The 15,262-nt window shown below is 42.5% G+C and overlaps 1 protein-coding gene across 1 annotated transcript in view; it reads left to right on the top strand.

Moving 5' to 3' along the window:
• Positions 1-15,262, top strand: part of LOC309889427 (rapamycin-insensitive companion of mTOR-like) — a gene marked incomplete at its 3' end in the record, with an annotated part of 222,386 nt that overhangs the window by 158,517 nt on the left and 48,607 nt on the right. Inside the window, exons 19-22 of the mRNA XM_082782263.1 lie at positions 5,901-5,947; positions 7,877-8,012; positions 8,582-8,781; positions 9,377-9,503. Of these exons, the coding sequence (XP_082638389.1) occupies positions 5,901-5,947; positions 7,877-8,012; positions 8,582-8,781; positions 9,377-9,503 (510 nt within the window). The remainder of the gene's footprint in view (positions 1-5,900; positions 5,948-7,876; positions 8,013-8,581; positions 8,782-9,376; positions 9,504-15,262) is intronic.

Raw genomic sequence — 15,262 nt, 5'->3', positions numbered from 1 at the left:
TTGTTCCTCCCCAAGTGCAGGACTCTACACTACTCCTTGTTGAATTTCACGAGATTCTTGTCAGCTCACCTCTCCAGCATGTCAAGGTCCCTCCGGATGGCTGCACAGCCCTCTGGAGAGTGAGGCACTCCCTCCAGTTTTCACGTCACCCACAAATTTACTGAGGGTGCACTCTACCCCAACATCCAGATAATTAATGATGATGAACTAGACCCAGTTTTGACCCTTAGAGTACTCTGCTTGTTACTGGCCTCCAACTAGACTTTGCACCACTGACCATGACCCTCTGGGCCCAGCCGTTCAACCAATTTCTAATCCATCTCGCTTGCTGCTCATCCAACCCATACTTCAACAGCTTCTCTATGAGTATCTTATGGGAGATAGTGTCAAAGGCCTTACTGAAGTCCAGGAAGACAATATCCATTGCTCCCCCCTCATCCATCAGGCCAGTGATGTCATTATAGAAGCTTATCAGGTTGGTCAGGCATGACTTTCCCTTGATAAATCCATGCTGACTACTGATGGTTTTCTTGCTGACTACTCCTGATGATATTCTTGCATTCCTGGCAGTGGTTTCCAGAATGAGCTGTTCCATCACCTTCACAGGGATCGAGGTGAGGCTGACCAGCCTGTAGTTCCCTGAGTCCTCCTTCTTGAAATTAGGAGTGACATTTTCCTTTCTTCAGTCTTTGGAAACTTCTCCCAGTTGCGACGATCAAGCAAAGACAATCGAGAGCAACCTTGCAATCACATCTGCCAACTCCCTCAGCACTCATGGGTGCACCCCATCAGGGCCCATGGACTTATGAATCACAGAATCACCAAATCACAGAATTGTCTAGGTTGGAAGAGACCTCAAGATCATCAAGTCCAACCTCTGACCTAACACTAACAAGTCCTCCACTAAACCATATTGCTTAGTTCTACATCTAAACATCTTTTAAAGACCTCTGGGGATGGTGACTCCACCACTTCCCTGGCAGCCCATTCCAATGCCTAACAACCCTCTCGGTAAAGAAGTTCTTCCTAATATCCAACCTAAAACACCCCTGGCACAACTTTAGCCCGTACCTGTCATCCTGTCACCAGGCACATGGGAGAATAGACCAATCCCCAACTCGCTACAGCCTCCTTTAATGTACTTATAAAGAGCGATAAGGTCGCCCCAGAGCCTCCTTTTCTCCAGGCTGAACAAGCCCAGCTCCCTCAGCCACTCCTTGTAAGACTTGTTCTCCAGACCCCTCACCAGCTTTGTCGCCCTTCTCTGGACTCACTCGAACACCTTGATGCCCTTCTTGTAGCGAGGGGCCCAAAACTGAACACAGTACTCAAGGTGCGGCCTCACCAGAGCCGAGTACAGGGGGACAATCACTTCCCTAGCCCTGCTGGCCACACTGCTTCTGATACAAGCCCGGATGCTGTTGGCCTTCTTGGCCACCTGAGCACACTGCTGGCTCATATTCATCTGACTATCCACCAATACTCCCAGGTCCTTCTCTGCATGGCAGCTTTCCAACCACTCATCTCCCAGCCTGTAGCTCTGCTTGAGGTTATTGCGCCCCAGGTGCAGGACCCGGCACTTGGCCTTGTTGAACTTCATACAGAATATCCATCAAAGATGCATCTTCCTTGATTCAGCCTTTCTGCCTGGCCTCTGGGGCCTGGAATTCCTGAAGGCCAGTCTAGCTGTTAAAGACAAAGGCAAGGACTGGATAGCCTTAGTGAAGACTGAGGTTCAGTACCTTGACCTTTCACTGTCCCGGCTAACCAGGTCTCCTGTTTCCTTCTGGAGAGTACCCGCATTTTCCCTAGACTTCACTTTTATCACTGAGATACTTGTAGAAGCCCTTCTTGTTGCCCTTAATGTTCTTAGTCAGATTCAATTCTATCTGGGCATTATCTTTCTTAACTCAATCCCTGGCTGCTCAGATAATCACAGAATGGTTGAGATTGGAAGGGACCTCCAGAGATCATCTAGTCCAATCCCCCTGCTCAAGCAGTGTCACCTAGAACATGTTACACAGGATTGCATTCCGGCAGGTTTTGAACATCTCCAAAGAAGGAGACTCTACAATCTCTCTGATAAGCCTGTTCCAGTGCTCTGTTACCCAAACTGTAAAGAATTTCTTCCTCATGTGGTGATGAAATGTGCTGTGGTTCAATTTATACCCATTACCCTTTGTCCTATCACTGGCCACCACTGAAAAGAGTTTGTCCCCATCCACTTTACGTTGTCCCCTCAGGTATTTGTAGAGGTTGATGAGATCCCCTCTCAATCTCCTCTTCTCTAGGCTAAACAGGCCCAGCTCGCTTAGTCTTTCCTTATAGAACAGGTGCTCCAATCCCTTAATCATCTTTGTGGCTCTATGCTAGACCCTTTCTAGAAGTTCTACAACCCTCTTGTACTGGGGAGCCCAGAACTGCACACAGTATTCCAGCTGTGGCCTCACCAGTGCTGAGTAGAGGGGGAGGATCACCTCTCTCGGCCTGCTGTCCACACTCCTCTTGATGCAAGCTAGGATCCTGTTGGCCTTCTTGGCCACAAGGGCACACTGCTGGCTCATGGTTAACTTGTTGTCCACCATGACCCCCAGGTCCCTATCTGCAGAGGTGTTCTCCATCAGGTCAGCCCCCAACCTATACCAGTGCCTGGGTTTGCACCTCACTAGGTACAGGACCCTGAACTTGCCCTTGTTGAACCTCATGAGGTTCCTCTCTGCCCAACTCTCCAGCCTGTCCAGGTCCCTCTGAATGGCTGTACAGGCCTCTGGTGTGTCAGCCACTCTGCCAAGCTTTGTATCGTCCACAAACTTGCTGAGGGTGCACTCTGTCCCTTCGTCTAGGTCATTGATGAGTAAGTTGAATATCACTGGACCCGGTATTGGCCCCTTGGGGACACCACTAGCCACAGGCCTCCAACTAGACTTGGCACAGTTGAGCACAACCCTCTGAGCTCTGCCATCCAGACAGTTCTCTATACACCCCACTGTCCACTCATGGATTCCACACTTCCGGAGCTTGCCCAGGAGGATGTTATAGGAGACAGTGTCAAAAGCCTTGCTGAAGTCAATGTAGACAACATCCACTGCTCTCCCCTCATACATCCAGCCAGTCATCTCATCGTAGAAGGCTATCAAGTTGGTTAAACATGACTTCCCCTTGATGAATCAGTGTTGACTGCTTCTGATCACTTTCTTTTCCTTCACGTGCTTAGAGATGGCCTCAAGGATGAGCTGCTTCATCACTTTTCCAGAGATGGAGGTGAGGCTGACTGGCCTGTAGTTTCTTGTATTTTCCTTCTTGCCCTTCTTGAAGACTAGATTAATGTTGGCTTCCTTACAGTGCTCAAGCACCTCTTCTGTTCTCCAAGACCTTTCAAAGATTATAATAGAGATAGGCTTAACAATAACACTCGCCAGTTCCCTCAGCACCCTCAGGTGCATCCCATCGGGGCCCATAGATTCATGCTTGACTAAATAACCTCTAACCCAATCCTCTTCAACCAGGGGAAAGTCTTCCTCTCTTCAGGTTTTCTTTCTTGTTTCCAGGCTCAGAAGTGTGTTGGGGATAGCCTTAGTGAAGACTGAAGCAAAGAAGGCATTCAGTAACTTCACCTTCTCTGTATCTGCCGTCACCAAGGCACCCGCCTCATTTAGCAGTGCACCCACATTTTCCTTAGTCTTCCTTTTGCTGCTGCTGTGATTGAAGAAGCCCTTCTTGTTATCCTTGATGTGTCTTGCTATATTTAATTCTAACCGGGCCTTGGCCTTCCTCCTTGCATCCCTGCATTCTCTGACAGTGTTCCTATATTCCACCCAAGTGGTCCGTCCCTTCTTCCACATCATGTACACTTTCTTCTTCTGTTTAAGTTTTCCTGAGAGCTCCTTGCCCATCCACGCAGGTCTCCTGCCCCCCTTGCTTGACTTCTTTAGGGATCCACCGATCCTGAGCTTGGAGGAAGTGGTGCTTGAATATTAGCCAATTCTCCTGGGCCCCCTTTCTCTCTAGAGCCCTGTCCCAGGGGATTCCTCTAATTAGAGCCCTGAAGAGGTCAAAGTTATCTCTCTTGAAATCCAGGGTTGTGGTCCTACTTATTGCCCTGCTTCCTCCTTGCAAGATCTTGAACTCCAACATCTTGTGATCACTGCAGCCGAGACTGCCCTCAGCTTCACGTTTCCAAATAGACCATCTCTGTTAGTACGAGGTCCAGCAGAGCCCCTCTCCTTGTTGGCTTGCTTACATCCTGCATCAAGAAGTTATCTGCAATGTTCTGCAGTAACTTACTGGACTTTTTGTTCTGAGGTGTGTTGTCTCCCCAGCATGTGTGCGTTTACATAGAGGCATTTGAGTTGGACTCCCAATGCATCTGCCTTTCTGGATGGGGCAACTATAATGCGTCCATGTGGGCCTACAGTAGCTCTCCTGTTAAGCTCTGGGCATCATTTGCCGGCTCTGGTGTTCAGCTGCTGTGAGTGGGATAATGTCTCTGTATTCTTCTCAGGTTACCTGTCCTTGCTTCCACCCTCTTTAGGCTTCCTTTTTGTGTTTGAGTTTGGTGAGGAGCTCCTTGTTCATCCATGGCCTGATACCCATGCAGGTAGTCAGACATTGGAACAGGTTGCCCAGGGAAGTGGTGGAGTCTCCATCCTTGGAGGTGTTTAAGGAAAGGTTGGACCTGGTGCTTAGGGATATGGTTTAGTGGGTGACATTGGTAGTAGGGTGATGGATGGACCAGATGATCTCAGAGGTCTTTTCCAACCTTAATGATTCTATGATCTTTCCTACCACCTCACTACTTACATCTCATATGGTCCATTACTGCCTTTTTACTTGCTTAGCTTGCTGTCTAAACTGCTAAAAGAACAGCAAAAGTGGTAGTGGTCAGGTTGGAGGAGTTGAGACTTTAACAGTAGAGCTGCACACTTAATCTGGAAATGTGGGTTCAATGTTACTAGTGTAATCAGTTTTACTAATCATTAAATGTTGCACTGTCTGTCTTAATACTAGCATACCAATCGGAAATGTAGAATTAAATTGCTTAGGTAGGAAAGAAAGGAAATTAAAAAGCAACAACTGTTGATGGATTTTTGAAACAGCAAGGAGGCTATGACTTGCTGCAGCTGAGCAAACCAAGCTACCAGGACAACTATGAGAAGTTCCCATGACAGTGTTCCCACATCGTCCGACTGAGGAATTTAGAAAAATATTGTTGCCAGCAGCTGGCTTCAAGGACAGGATCTACGTGACTGCTAATCACAAGGGGGTTGTTTTCTTGCAGTTGTTTGTCTGAGTGCTTTTGACCAATAATCTTGTGTGAGACACTATCCACCCCTGTTAAGTTTGCTATAAAAGTCAGGCTATTCAGGTAATAAAGAGAGAGCATGATCTGACCATACTAGTGTCTGTCGTGTTTTCGGCCGTTCTTCCTGCAAGAAACAAACAAACAAACAAACAAACAAAAAACATTATTAAGAAAGAATAGGTCCAGCAAAGTGTATTGTGGCTTTATGTGATCCTTCTTGAAACATCTTTCAAAGTATCAAAAGAGGAGTTTAAATACCATTTTAATAAGAGGTATTTAAGTGTGAATGATAATTTTTAAAATAAATCAGAAGAATAGTGAAAACAACAAAAAAAGTCAGTTTGCTGTTTTCATTAGAATTGTGGACTTGTACACATAACATGCACCCAACAATCCCACTTCTCTAGAAAAAATAGAACAGTTACTGGAGCAAGAAGTGGAGGCTTTTCAATAAAATAACTTTTATAGGGAACATTAGAGGGAAGAAAACTTACACTTTCAAATATTAGGTGAATATAATAGAAATAAGCAAATTTTAATGACTAATCAAGGACTGATGTACAAGTTTCATATAATGCTATATTTGCTGTTTTTCTAGTGGCCAAATGTAAATCTAAGGAACTATAAAGATGAACAATTGCACAGGTATGTAAAAATTGCGTATACTTCCTTTGAAGAAAGAAATTTGAAAAAACTTTTTTTAATATTGCAATAAGCTGTTTCTTGGATATGTCACATTTCTAAAACTTAATCTAGAGAGAAGCAGCAAAAATGGAAAATCTAGATTGCAAAATTTGCTTTAAATAAACAGGTTTTTAAGATTTAGTGGTTTCTTTTCAGTGCACAGACATTTTATATATCTATTCACTAAACAAATATTATACAAGTTCTACAAACTCCCTATTTAGTTTTAAATCTTAAACTATTACCTCTCTCATATTTAATACATTAGTGTTTGATGTTAACACTTGACAAATTTTGATGGAATAGGCCTATAGTTGTACAATACTATCATTATAGCTTTCATCAAAACCAAAGATAAAGTTGTTTCTAGTTACTATTAATGGGGAGGAAAGCATGTATGACTTGAAACAAAGAAAAATACCACAACAGTACAACTCTGGTTCCTTTCTTGTCTAATGGCCTTAAGGTATTTATATTACTTTTATGCATGTGGAGTAATCATGTTACTAGTTCTTGGATGTCACTTTTAACATGCATTTCAGAAACTGATTTGATTTAAATAAACTATTTTGAAGAGTAGTTCTGTATTGGTTAGGCATGTGCTCTGATTTCAGCTGGGACAGAGTTAATTTCCTTCCCAGTAGCGGTTACAGTGCTGTGTTTTGGATTTAGGAGAAGAATAATGCTGATAACACACTGATGTTTTAGTTGCTGCTGAGCAGTGCTTACACCAAGCCAAGGACTTTTCAGCTTCTTGCTCTGTCCTGCCAGTGGGCAGGCTGGGGGTGCAGCAGGAGCTGGGAGGGGACAGACCCAGGACAGCTTTTTTTTGGTATAGATTCCTTCATTTCAGAGATGATTAATGCAGTGTGTGTACATGTGTGTATATACTTACATACACACACTCATACATATAAAATGCAATCATATTTTGGCAGGGGGGTTGGACCCGATGATCTCTTGAGGTCCCTTCCAACCCCTGCAATTCTGTGATTCTGTGATTCTGTGATATATAAATGTGTGTGCTGCTAATAATATATATAATATGTATGTCACTAATAAAAGAATAAATTGTACTTCATTTGACAAGTTTAAAGAAGCTCTCAGATTTCCTTTATAATTGATTCTGTATTTGGACTTGGGATAGTGGTTTACTCTCACTTTAGCTAAAGGCAGTGCTTTAGTTAAGCTTTCTTAATACTTGACATATCTACCTTCAGATATAACATTGTGTTCTTTTAAAGCACAAATTTGTGTTTATTTTTTGACTAAGAATTGGTAGGGGTAAACTCTGCTGAAGATTTATTTCTGCAGTGAAGAATTCAAGCTATATTGCTCAGCATGTTTTCAAAAAGTCTATAAGTCTGCATTTGTTATCTCTGTGTTATGTTCCAGAAATGCTAAAGTGAGATGAATGAAAATGCTGTTGCCATATGGCCTTTTCCTGGCAGAATGTATTTTTCATAGTAGCATTAATTATTATAGCTGAATAAAAGTCATGTCACATAAGCATTAAGACACTTTTTTTAGCTCTTTATAAACTCTAGATAGTCTTTGAAATTCACCACAGGATAAGTTACAGCAAAATAAATTATAAACACAAGAGTAAGAAGGAAGCTATGACTTTTAAGAGCATAGAGATTTTGAGTTCCTTTGCTTATTTTAAGTCATGACAGAAAATCCTTTATAACACAGTACAGCTGCATCTCTGAAATCATGTCTGGATAGACTCATTACTAATACCTGCTACTCTCTTTTTATAGCTTCTGAAAATTTATTGCCAATAAGCTAATTTAGTGACAAAATATCTTTTATACTGGCATCATTTTATACTGTGAGGGATTCCTTGTCTTACTGAAAAAATAACAAATTATTTTTTACTTTCCATAGATTTGTAAGGAGATTGCTATATTTCTACAAGCCTAGCAGTAAACTGTATGCCAATCTGGATCTGGACTATGCAAAGGCTAAGCAGCTCACTACAGTGGGTTGTCAGTTTACTGAATTTCTTCTTGAATCACAAGAGGTAAGAAATTTTCAGCTACAAGATGAGATAATATTGCTGTATGCACTTAAATTAAAAACCTTAATTTTAATAAAAACTTCTGTAGGCTTTGGGTGTTAAACCTAAAATGTTCAGCATAATTAAGAAATATAATTTAAAATCCTGAATTGTCCAGATGAGACACTGGGGAGATAATTGTGTTTAAGTAGTTTTATTAAATGCAACTTAATGGTGTGTGTGGTGTTTTATATTTTTTTTTCCTTATTTTTTTAGGTTTTGCTATGTATATTTGTCCTTTCTTTACCTTCTTTCTTCTTGTGTGCTAAAGACTTTTGTGCCTTTGGCTAGAGGACCGGGGAAAATGTCATTGAACAATCCTTTTCCTGGAAAGAATAGAATTGGTCCTAATATGTCTCCAAGCTAAACTCCTTTTATTTGCCTTGAAATCTATTTTAGTCTGAATTGTTTGCCAGTCAGAATTTCTATTTTGTGTCTGTATTGTACATTTTAAGAAACTTAAAAAGACAGAGTTCAGTAAAGAGACTACCAGTTCTGTTGCTAATAAATGCTGTTACTCTTTGTTTTGTTAGGATGGACAAGGTTACCTGGAGGAATTGGTTAAAGATATTGTACATTGGCTCAATTCTTCATCAGGAATGAAACCTGAATGTAGTCTTCAAAATAATGGGTTACTAAATACCCTTAGTCAGCATTACTTTCTGTTTTTTGGTACTCTATCTTGTCACTCTCATGGAGTCAAAATGCTTGAAAAATGTAATGCGTTTCAGTGGTGAGTGTTTTTATTCTGTTTGAATTGTGCTTACAGGTATAATCATTACAAAACTTGTAAACTGTGCATGAGTACCATTGTCTATAAAGCCGGAAACTTCAAAATTCCTGTGATTGGTTCAAATAGAGACTCCACAATTGTGGGGTGTTGTTCTTTTTTGTTGTTGTTTGGGGGGGGGGGGGGGCTGGGGGGGTGTTGGTTTCTTTTTTTCTTCCTTTTCTTCCTTTTCTTCTGAAGAAGATAAAATCCAGACAGTTTTACAGTGTTTTAGAATGAGGAATTGTTCACAAAGCTTCATGAATATTTTTGCACTCATAATCACTAATTCAAGTGTGCTGACACAACAGTTACAGAACAATTATAAAATTAAAGTGTTTTTTTTTCCCCATGTAGTTTAATGCATTATTCTGTCCCCCTTTGACTCTAACAGCCGCAACAGTTTAAAGTCACTCCACTTGATATGGGAACTTACTTTGTATTCTTCTGCATTTATAGAAATGAAAGACTTATTCAGAGTACTTGTTTAAATTATTTGTTGAATAAATAAGTGAATTCAACTGGATTAAAATACTGATATTTTTTCCCCCTCCACCAGTCTTCTTAATTTTTGTTCTTTGAAGAACCAGGATCACTTGTTAAAACTGACTATTTCTAGTTTGGATTACAGCAGAGATGGTTTAGCAAGAGTCATCCTTTCTAAAATCCTGACAGCAGCAACTGATGTAAGTTTGATTCAATTTATGTACCATTGTTATTTGCCACTAGACATTTATTTTGTTATTCAAGATGTGTGACTTCATTTTTAAGATATTATATATACAGAAAGGTTTATGTATTTAGAGAAATGAAACTCCTATTTGTGTAGCTCTTGAATTCAATGTGGACTTCACACCTTTTACTGTATTTGTGCTCAAGATATTAAGTCGTTCAAACAGAGGTTTCTCTCATTTATGAAAGGGGTTAAAGTCTTTAAATGCATAAACCAAGTGTAAGCCAAGTATAACATTATTGTATAGTTTAGTGAAGACATTGTTTTCACAAACAGAAATGTATACGTATTTCTAGCAGTAATAAGCAGATTAATCTTCTAGTGATGGATGCTGTTTTGATAACTATTGAGATCACTGTGGTGGAACTGAGGAAAAGCTATAACTCCTGGAATGAAGGGGTGGTTCAGAAATAGGCAACGGGATTTGTACTTTTGAATCAAAGAAAGTGAGTAGAAATAGCACGCAGACTTGTGTAGACTTAGGAAAGGAAGCTCCTGAATTAAAAGCTCAGGAAACTAAAAGAAAAGAGAAATCAATCAGGTGTAACATAGTAGACAAGCAAGCACTGATGTCAAGGAAATGACGAGTTAGATTTAAGCTAACTAGAAAAAAAGCTTTCAGTAATTCATGGAGAGCTATTTTTCTGTCAACTGGACAAGGCAGAATATATTCTAGAGTGGAATAAGGTAGATTCTAGTTTTAAATGTCTCACTGTATTTAAGAAGAGGAAAAGAAAAGAAAGAAATCAAGGATGTTTCTCAGATGCTACCAAAGATGTTATGATTCTTATAAGTAAAGAGAGGGGTATGAAGGTAATGAAGAGGGTTGGGTTTGAAGGAATACCTCATTGAAAAAAGAGGATGAGACTCCCTACTGACGAATTTTTAAGTAATTTTTTAATGAAGTGATGACTTTGATATCCTTTTTCCAAAGGTGTTTTATGCCTAATCTGAACAAGGAAATAGGCATGAACAAGTTATGAGGACCGTGTCTTTATTTGATTTCTGAGCCCCTGTTAGATGGCTGCTAGTTAAGAGCAGTTTACTGTGGAACTTCATTGAGCTGTTTCTAATGAAATTTTGTGTCAGTAGGTACTGACCCCCCAACCCACATCCACCCCTCCACCAACCTCACAGGTATTTTTCCTTCATAAAAAAATAAAAAGACTAGACAAGAGGGAAGAGAACATCAATATTTCAGTCACTTCCAAATGCAGATGGTTAACAATTAGGAAAAAAGTCCAGGCATGCTGTCACAATCTCTTCAATGAGGTATATATTTATACAGATAATTTTATTAATTTTCTTATGAATTAATGTCTGTGTTTTAGATTTTGGGATATATTTCTTGATTCTGATATCTAAGATATAATGACTTAAAAATTCTAGGGAAAAAAAAAACACAGCGTATTAAACTCTTGTCCTGGTTTTGGCTGGGATAGAGTTAATTTTCTTCATAGTGGCTGATATGTGCCATGTTTTGGATTTAGGAGAAAATGCTGATAACACAATGATGTTTTAGTTGTTGCTGATCGGTGCTTACACTAAGCCAAGGACTTCTCAGCTTCTCATACAGCTCTGCCACCAAGGAGGCTGAAAGTGCACAAGAAACTGGGAGGGGACAGAGCCAGGACAGCTGACCCAAACTGGCCAAAGGTATATTCCATACTATATGACATCATGCTGAACAATAAAACAGAGGAAAGTTGGTTCGGGGGGAGGGCATGGCTGCTGCTCAGGGGTCTGACTGGGCATCAGTCAGCTGGTGGTGATCAATTGCATTGTGCATCACTTGTTTTGTGTGTGTATATATATATTTATTATGATTTTCCCTTATTTTTCTGTCCTATTAAACTCTCTTTATCTCAACCCACGAGTTTTACCTTTTTTCCAATTGTCTTCCCCATCCCACTGTTGGGGTGTGAGCAAACGGCTGTGTGGTGCTTAGCTGCCTGCTGGGTTAAACACAACAGGTATCACTAGCTGGAAGCAGACTGGCTTGAAATGGGGTGCAGATACTGTCTGAACATACTATTCTGAGCATATAGATAGTCAGAAAGCAGTTGAGAGCTACTGCTGCTGTTAACAATGATAACTAAAAATACAAATTCCACTAATCTGTAGTTTGGTGTAGTGAACAATGGGTACTAAACACTTGTATTTTAAACATGAATAGAATAGTTGTCACTCTCCAGCACCATAGAAATTGATCATTTCTGGATATCCCAGGTTACACATTTCAGCTCTGGTCTGTTTGGGATTGTGTAAAGGAATACAGATCATGATCTGAAGTTTGATAAGCTTCTCTGGTATTACCTTGAGATTTTAATAGCAAACCTTGATGGATTTCGAGGTTGAACTCCTTGGAGAAAGCTAAGAAAAACTCTACATGTTCAGAAACTTAAGAAAACAAATTTTGGAGTTCAGACCTAAATAATTCATAGCATTGTAATAAATGGCTAACTCCCAAATAGGGTTACAATCAAATTTTACAATTTATTAAAGGGATAGAGGTAAGTAAACAATGCTGGGTGTGCTGGGAGTTTCTGCTCCACCAAGACGCACACCAGTTACATCAGGCAGCTGGTTTTTATGCTCCTAGGCTCCTACATATTCATTATTACTTCTAGAAAAGGCAGGGTTATTATAATTAGTTCCCGGAATCCGAACCCTACCGAGAGTAGCCCCACCAAAGTCGTGCATGCCTGACGTGGCAACTTGCTTTGGTTATATCCAGTAAAGAGTTACATATACATGAAGTTTCCCAATACACCTATACATATGCATAACCTGTCCCTTTGTGAACAGTCCTCCTTATCTCAGACCCCTTGGTTAAAGTCCGAACCATGAGGTTGTTTTGATCTGGTTCTCGGGGTCCGAGGGGTTCCTGTTATCTGGAGGTCTAAGCGCAGCACAGGCACAGTACATTGCAAATGTAGCACATATTCATTCTTAATCAATCGCTCTCTAATTTCTAATTCCATGTTTCAGCTGCAGCATACTTGCTCTCTTCCGGATCCACGGGTATTCTACTATTAACATTAATGTTCAAAGCCTGACAGACCCAGTCCTCCGTGGACCCAAATATCGGCCAAAATACATGGGGTCTTAAAGGTTCTTTTGGTCATTCTATCATATAATACTGGACCATTTTTAATTTTACTCCTTCATTTTCTGGGGCCCCTATTGTTCCAGTTTCTAATCGTTATTCCTAATGGACTTTCTGGTGGTATGTCTGGTAATTTGCTCCCTTTCTTCTGATCCTTGGTCTTCAATTCTGTCTGACCCATCTAGGAATTTTACTATGGCAATTCCCACAGCCCTTGGTTACCTTAGTAAGAGTGTCTTGCAGGGGGTTTAGGACCTATCACCCACCCACGAATCCTATAGGAATCACAGAATCACAGAATTTTCTAGGTTGGAAGAGACCTCAAGGTCATCGAGTCCAACCTCCAACCTAACGCTAACAGCCCTCCACTAAACCATATCCCTAAGCTCTACATCTAAACATCTTTTGAAGACTTCCAAGGATGGTGACTCCACCACTTCCCTGGGCAGCCTGTTCCAATGCCTCACAACCCTTTCAGTGAAGAAGTTCTTCCTAACATCTAGCCTAAAACTCCCCTGGCTCAACTTAAACCCATTCCCCCTCGTCCTGTCACCAGGCACGTGGGAGAACAGGCCAACCCCCACCTCGCTACAGCCTCCCTTGAGGTACCTAAAAAGAGCGATAAGGTCGCCCCTGAGCCTCCTCTTCTCCAGGCTGAACAAGCCCAGCTCCCTCAGCCGCTCCTCGTAGGACGTGTTCTCCAGGCCCCTCACCAGCTTCGTCGCCCTTCTCTGCACCCGCTCAAGCACCTCGATGTCCTTCTTGTAGCGAGGGGCCCAAAACTGAACACAGTACTCGAGGTGCGGCCTCACCAGAGCTGAGTACAGGGGGACGATCACCTCCCTAGCCCTGCTGGTCACGCTGTTCCTAATACAAGCCAGGATGCCGTTGGCCTTCTTGGCCACCTGAGCACACTGCTGGCTCATATTCAGCCGACTGTCCACCATCACTCCCAGGTCCTTCTCTGCCTGGCAGCTTTCCAACCATTCCTCTCCCAGCCTGTAGCTCTGCTTGGGGTTATTGCGCCCCAGGTGCAGGACCCGGCACTTGGCCTTGTTAAACTTCATGCAGTTGACCTCAGCCCATCGGTCCAGCCTATCCAGATCCTCCTGCAGAGCTTTCCTACCCTCAAGCAGATCGACACACGCACCTAACTTGGTGTCATCTGCGAACTTACTGAGGGTGCACTCGATGCCCTCGTCCAGATCATCGATGAAGATATTAAAGAGGACCGGCCCCAGCACCGAGCCCTGGGGGACGCCACTAGTGACTGGCCTCCAACTGGACTTGGCTCCATTCACCACGACTCTTTGGGCCCGGCTATCCAGCCAGTTTCTAACCCAACGAAGCGTGCGCCAGTCCAAGCCAAGAGCAGCCAGTTTCTTGAGGAGAATGCTGTGGGAGACGGTGTCAAAAGCCTTGCTGAAGTCAAGGTAGACCACATCCACAGCCTTTCCCTCATCCACCCAGCGCGTCACTCTGTCATAGAAGGAGATCAGGTTCGTCAGGCATGACCTGCCTTTCATAAAGCCATGCTGACTGGGCCTGATCGCCTGCTTCCCCTTCAAGTGCTGCATGATGACTCTCAGGAGGATCTGCTCCATGAGCTTTCCTGGCACTGAGGTCAAACTGACAGGCCTGTAGTTTCCTGGGTCAGCCCTCCGGCCCTTCTTGTAGATGGGCGTCACGTTTGCTAGCCGCCAGTCGATTGGGACCTCCCCCGATAGCCAGGACTGTTGATAAATGATGGACAGTGGCTTGGCCAGCTCCTCTGCCAGTTCCCTCAGTACCCTTGGGTGGATCCCATCTGGCCCCATCGACTTGTGCACATCTAAGTGCCGTAGTAGGTCACCAACCAGTTCTTCATGGATAATGAGGGCCACATCCTGCTCCCCATCCCCTTCCACCAGCTCAGGGTACTGGGTATCCAGAGAACATCCGGTATTGCCGCTAAAGACTGAGGCAAAGAAGGCATTGAGCACCTCCGCCTTTTCCTCATCTCTTGTAACTAAGTTTCCCCCCGCATCCAGTAAAGGATGGAGATTCTCCTTAGTCCTCCTTTTTGTGTTGATGTATTTATAGAAACGTTTTTTGTTATCTTTAACGGCAGTAGCCAGATTGAGCTCCAGATGAGCTTTGGCCTTCCTAAATCGCTTCGGTCCTTCACCGGCCAAGTCCCTCACGGGAGACTGGAACCGCAGTTAGAAGACCTCCACACTCGCTTCGGAACTAAGTTCCGTCTCAGTCACACTCTTACACACACAGGCAACCGAATCCCACCCAACCGAACAGTATACTCCTTAAACACTTAAGACTCCGTCGTCTTTGTTCGGATCTTCGCGCGCAGAATTACGGGCAAAATACAGTGCTGCAGCCGGCAAGGGAGCTCATAAAAAAATCAAAATCTTTGCTTACCTTTATTCAGGTTCAAGATGGCATTAATCCCGACCTGACTCGAACAGGAGCCACCAAATGGTGGGGTGCCTCTTCTTCTGAATCAGAATTCAGGAACCAAAGCCATCCCGGATGAGCCCCCATTTGTAATAAATGGCTCAGTCTTCAAAATAGGACTATAAACAAAGTTTACGATTTATTAAAGGAAT

Source organism: Aythya marila, assembly GCF_965140915.1.
Source record: "Aythya marila genome assembly, chromosome: W".
Classification (NCBI taxonomy): domain Eukaryota; kingdom Metazoa; phylum Chordata; class Aves; order Anseriformes; family Anatidae; genus Aythya; species Aythya marila.
Note: the sequence above shows the minus strand (reverse complement) of the source record. Positions and strands in the feature narration are given on the sequence as shown.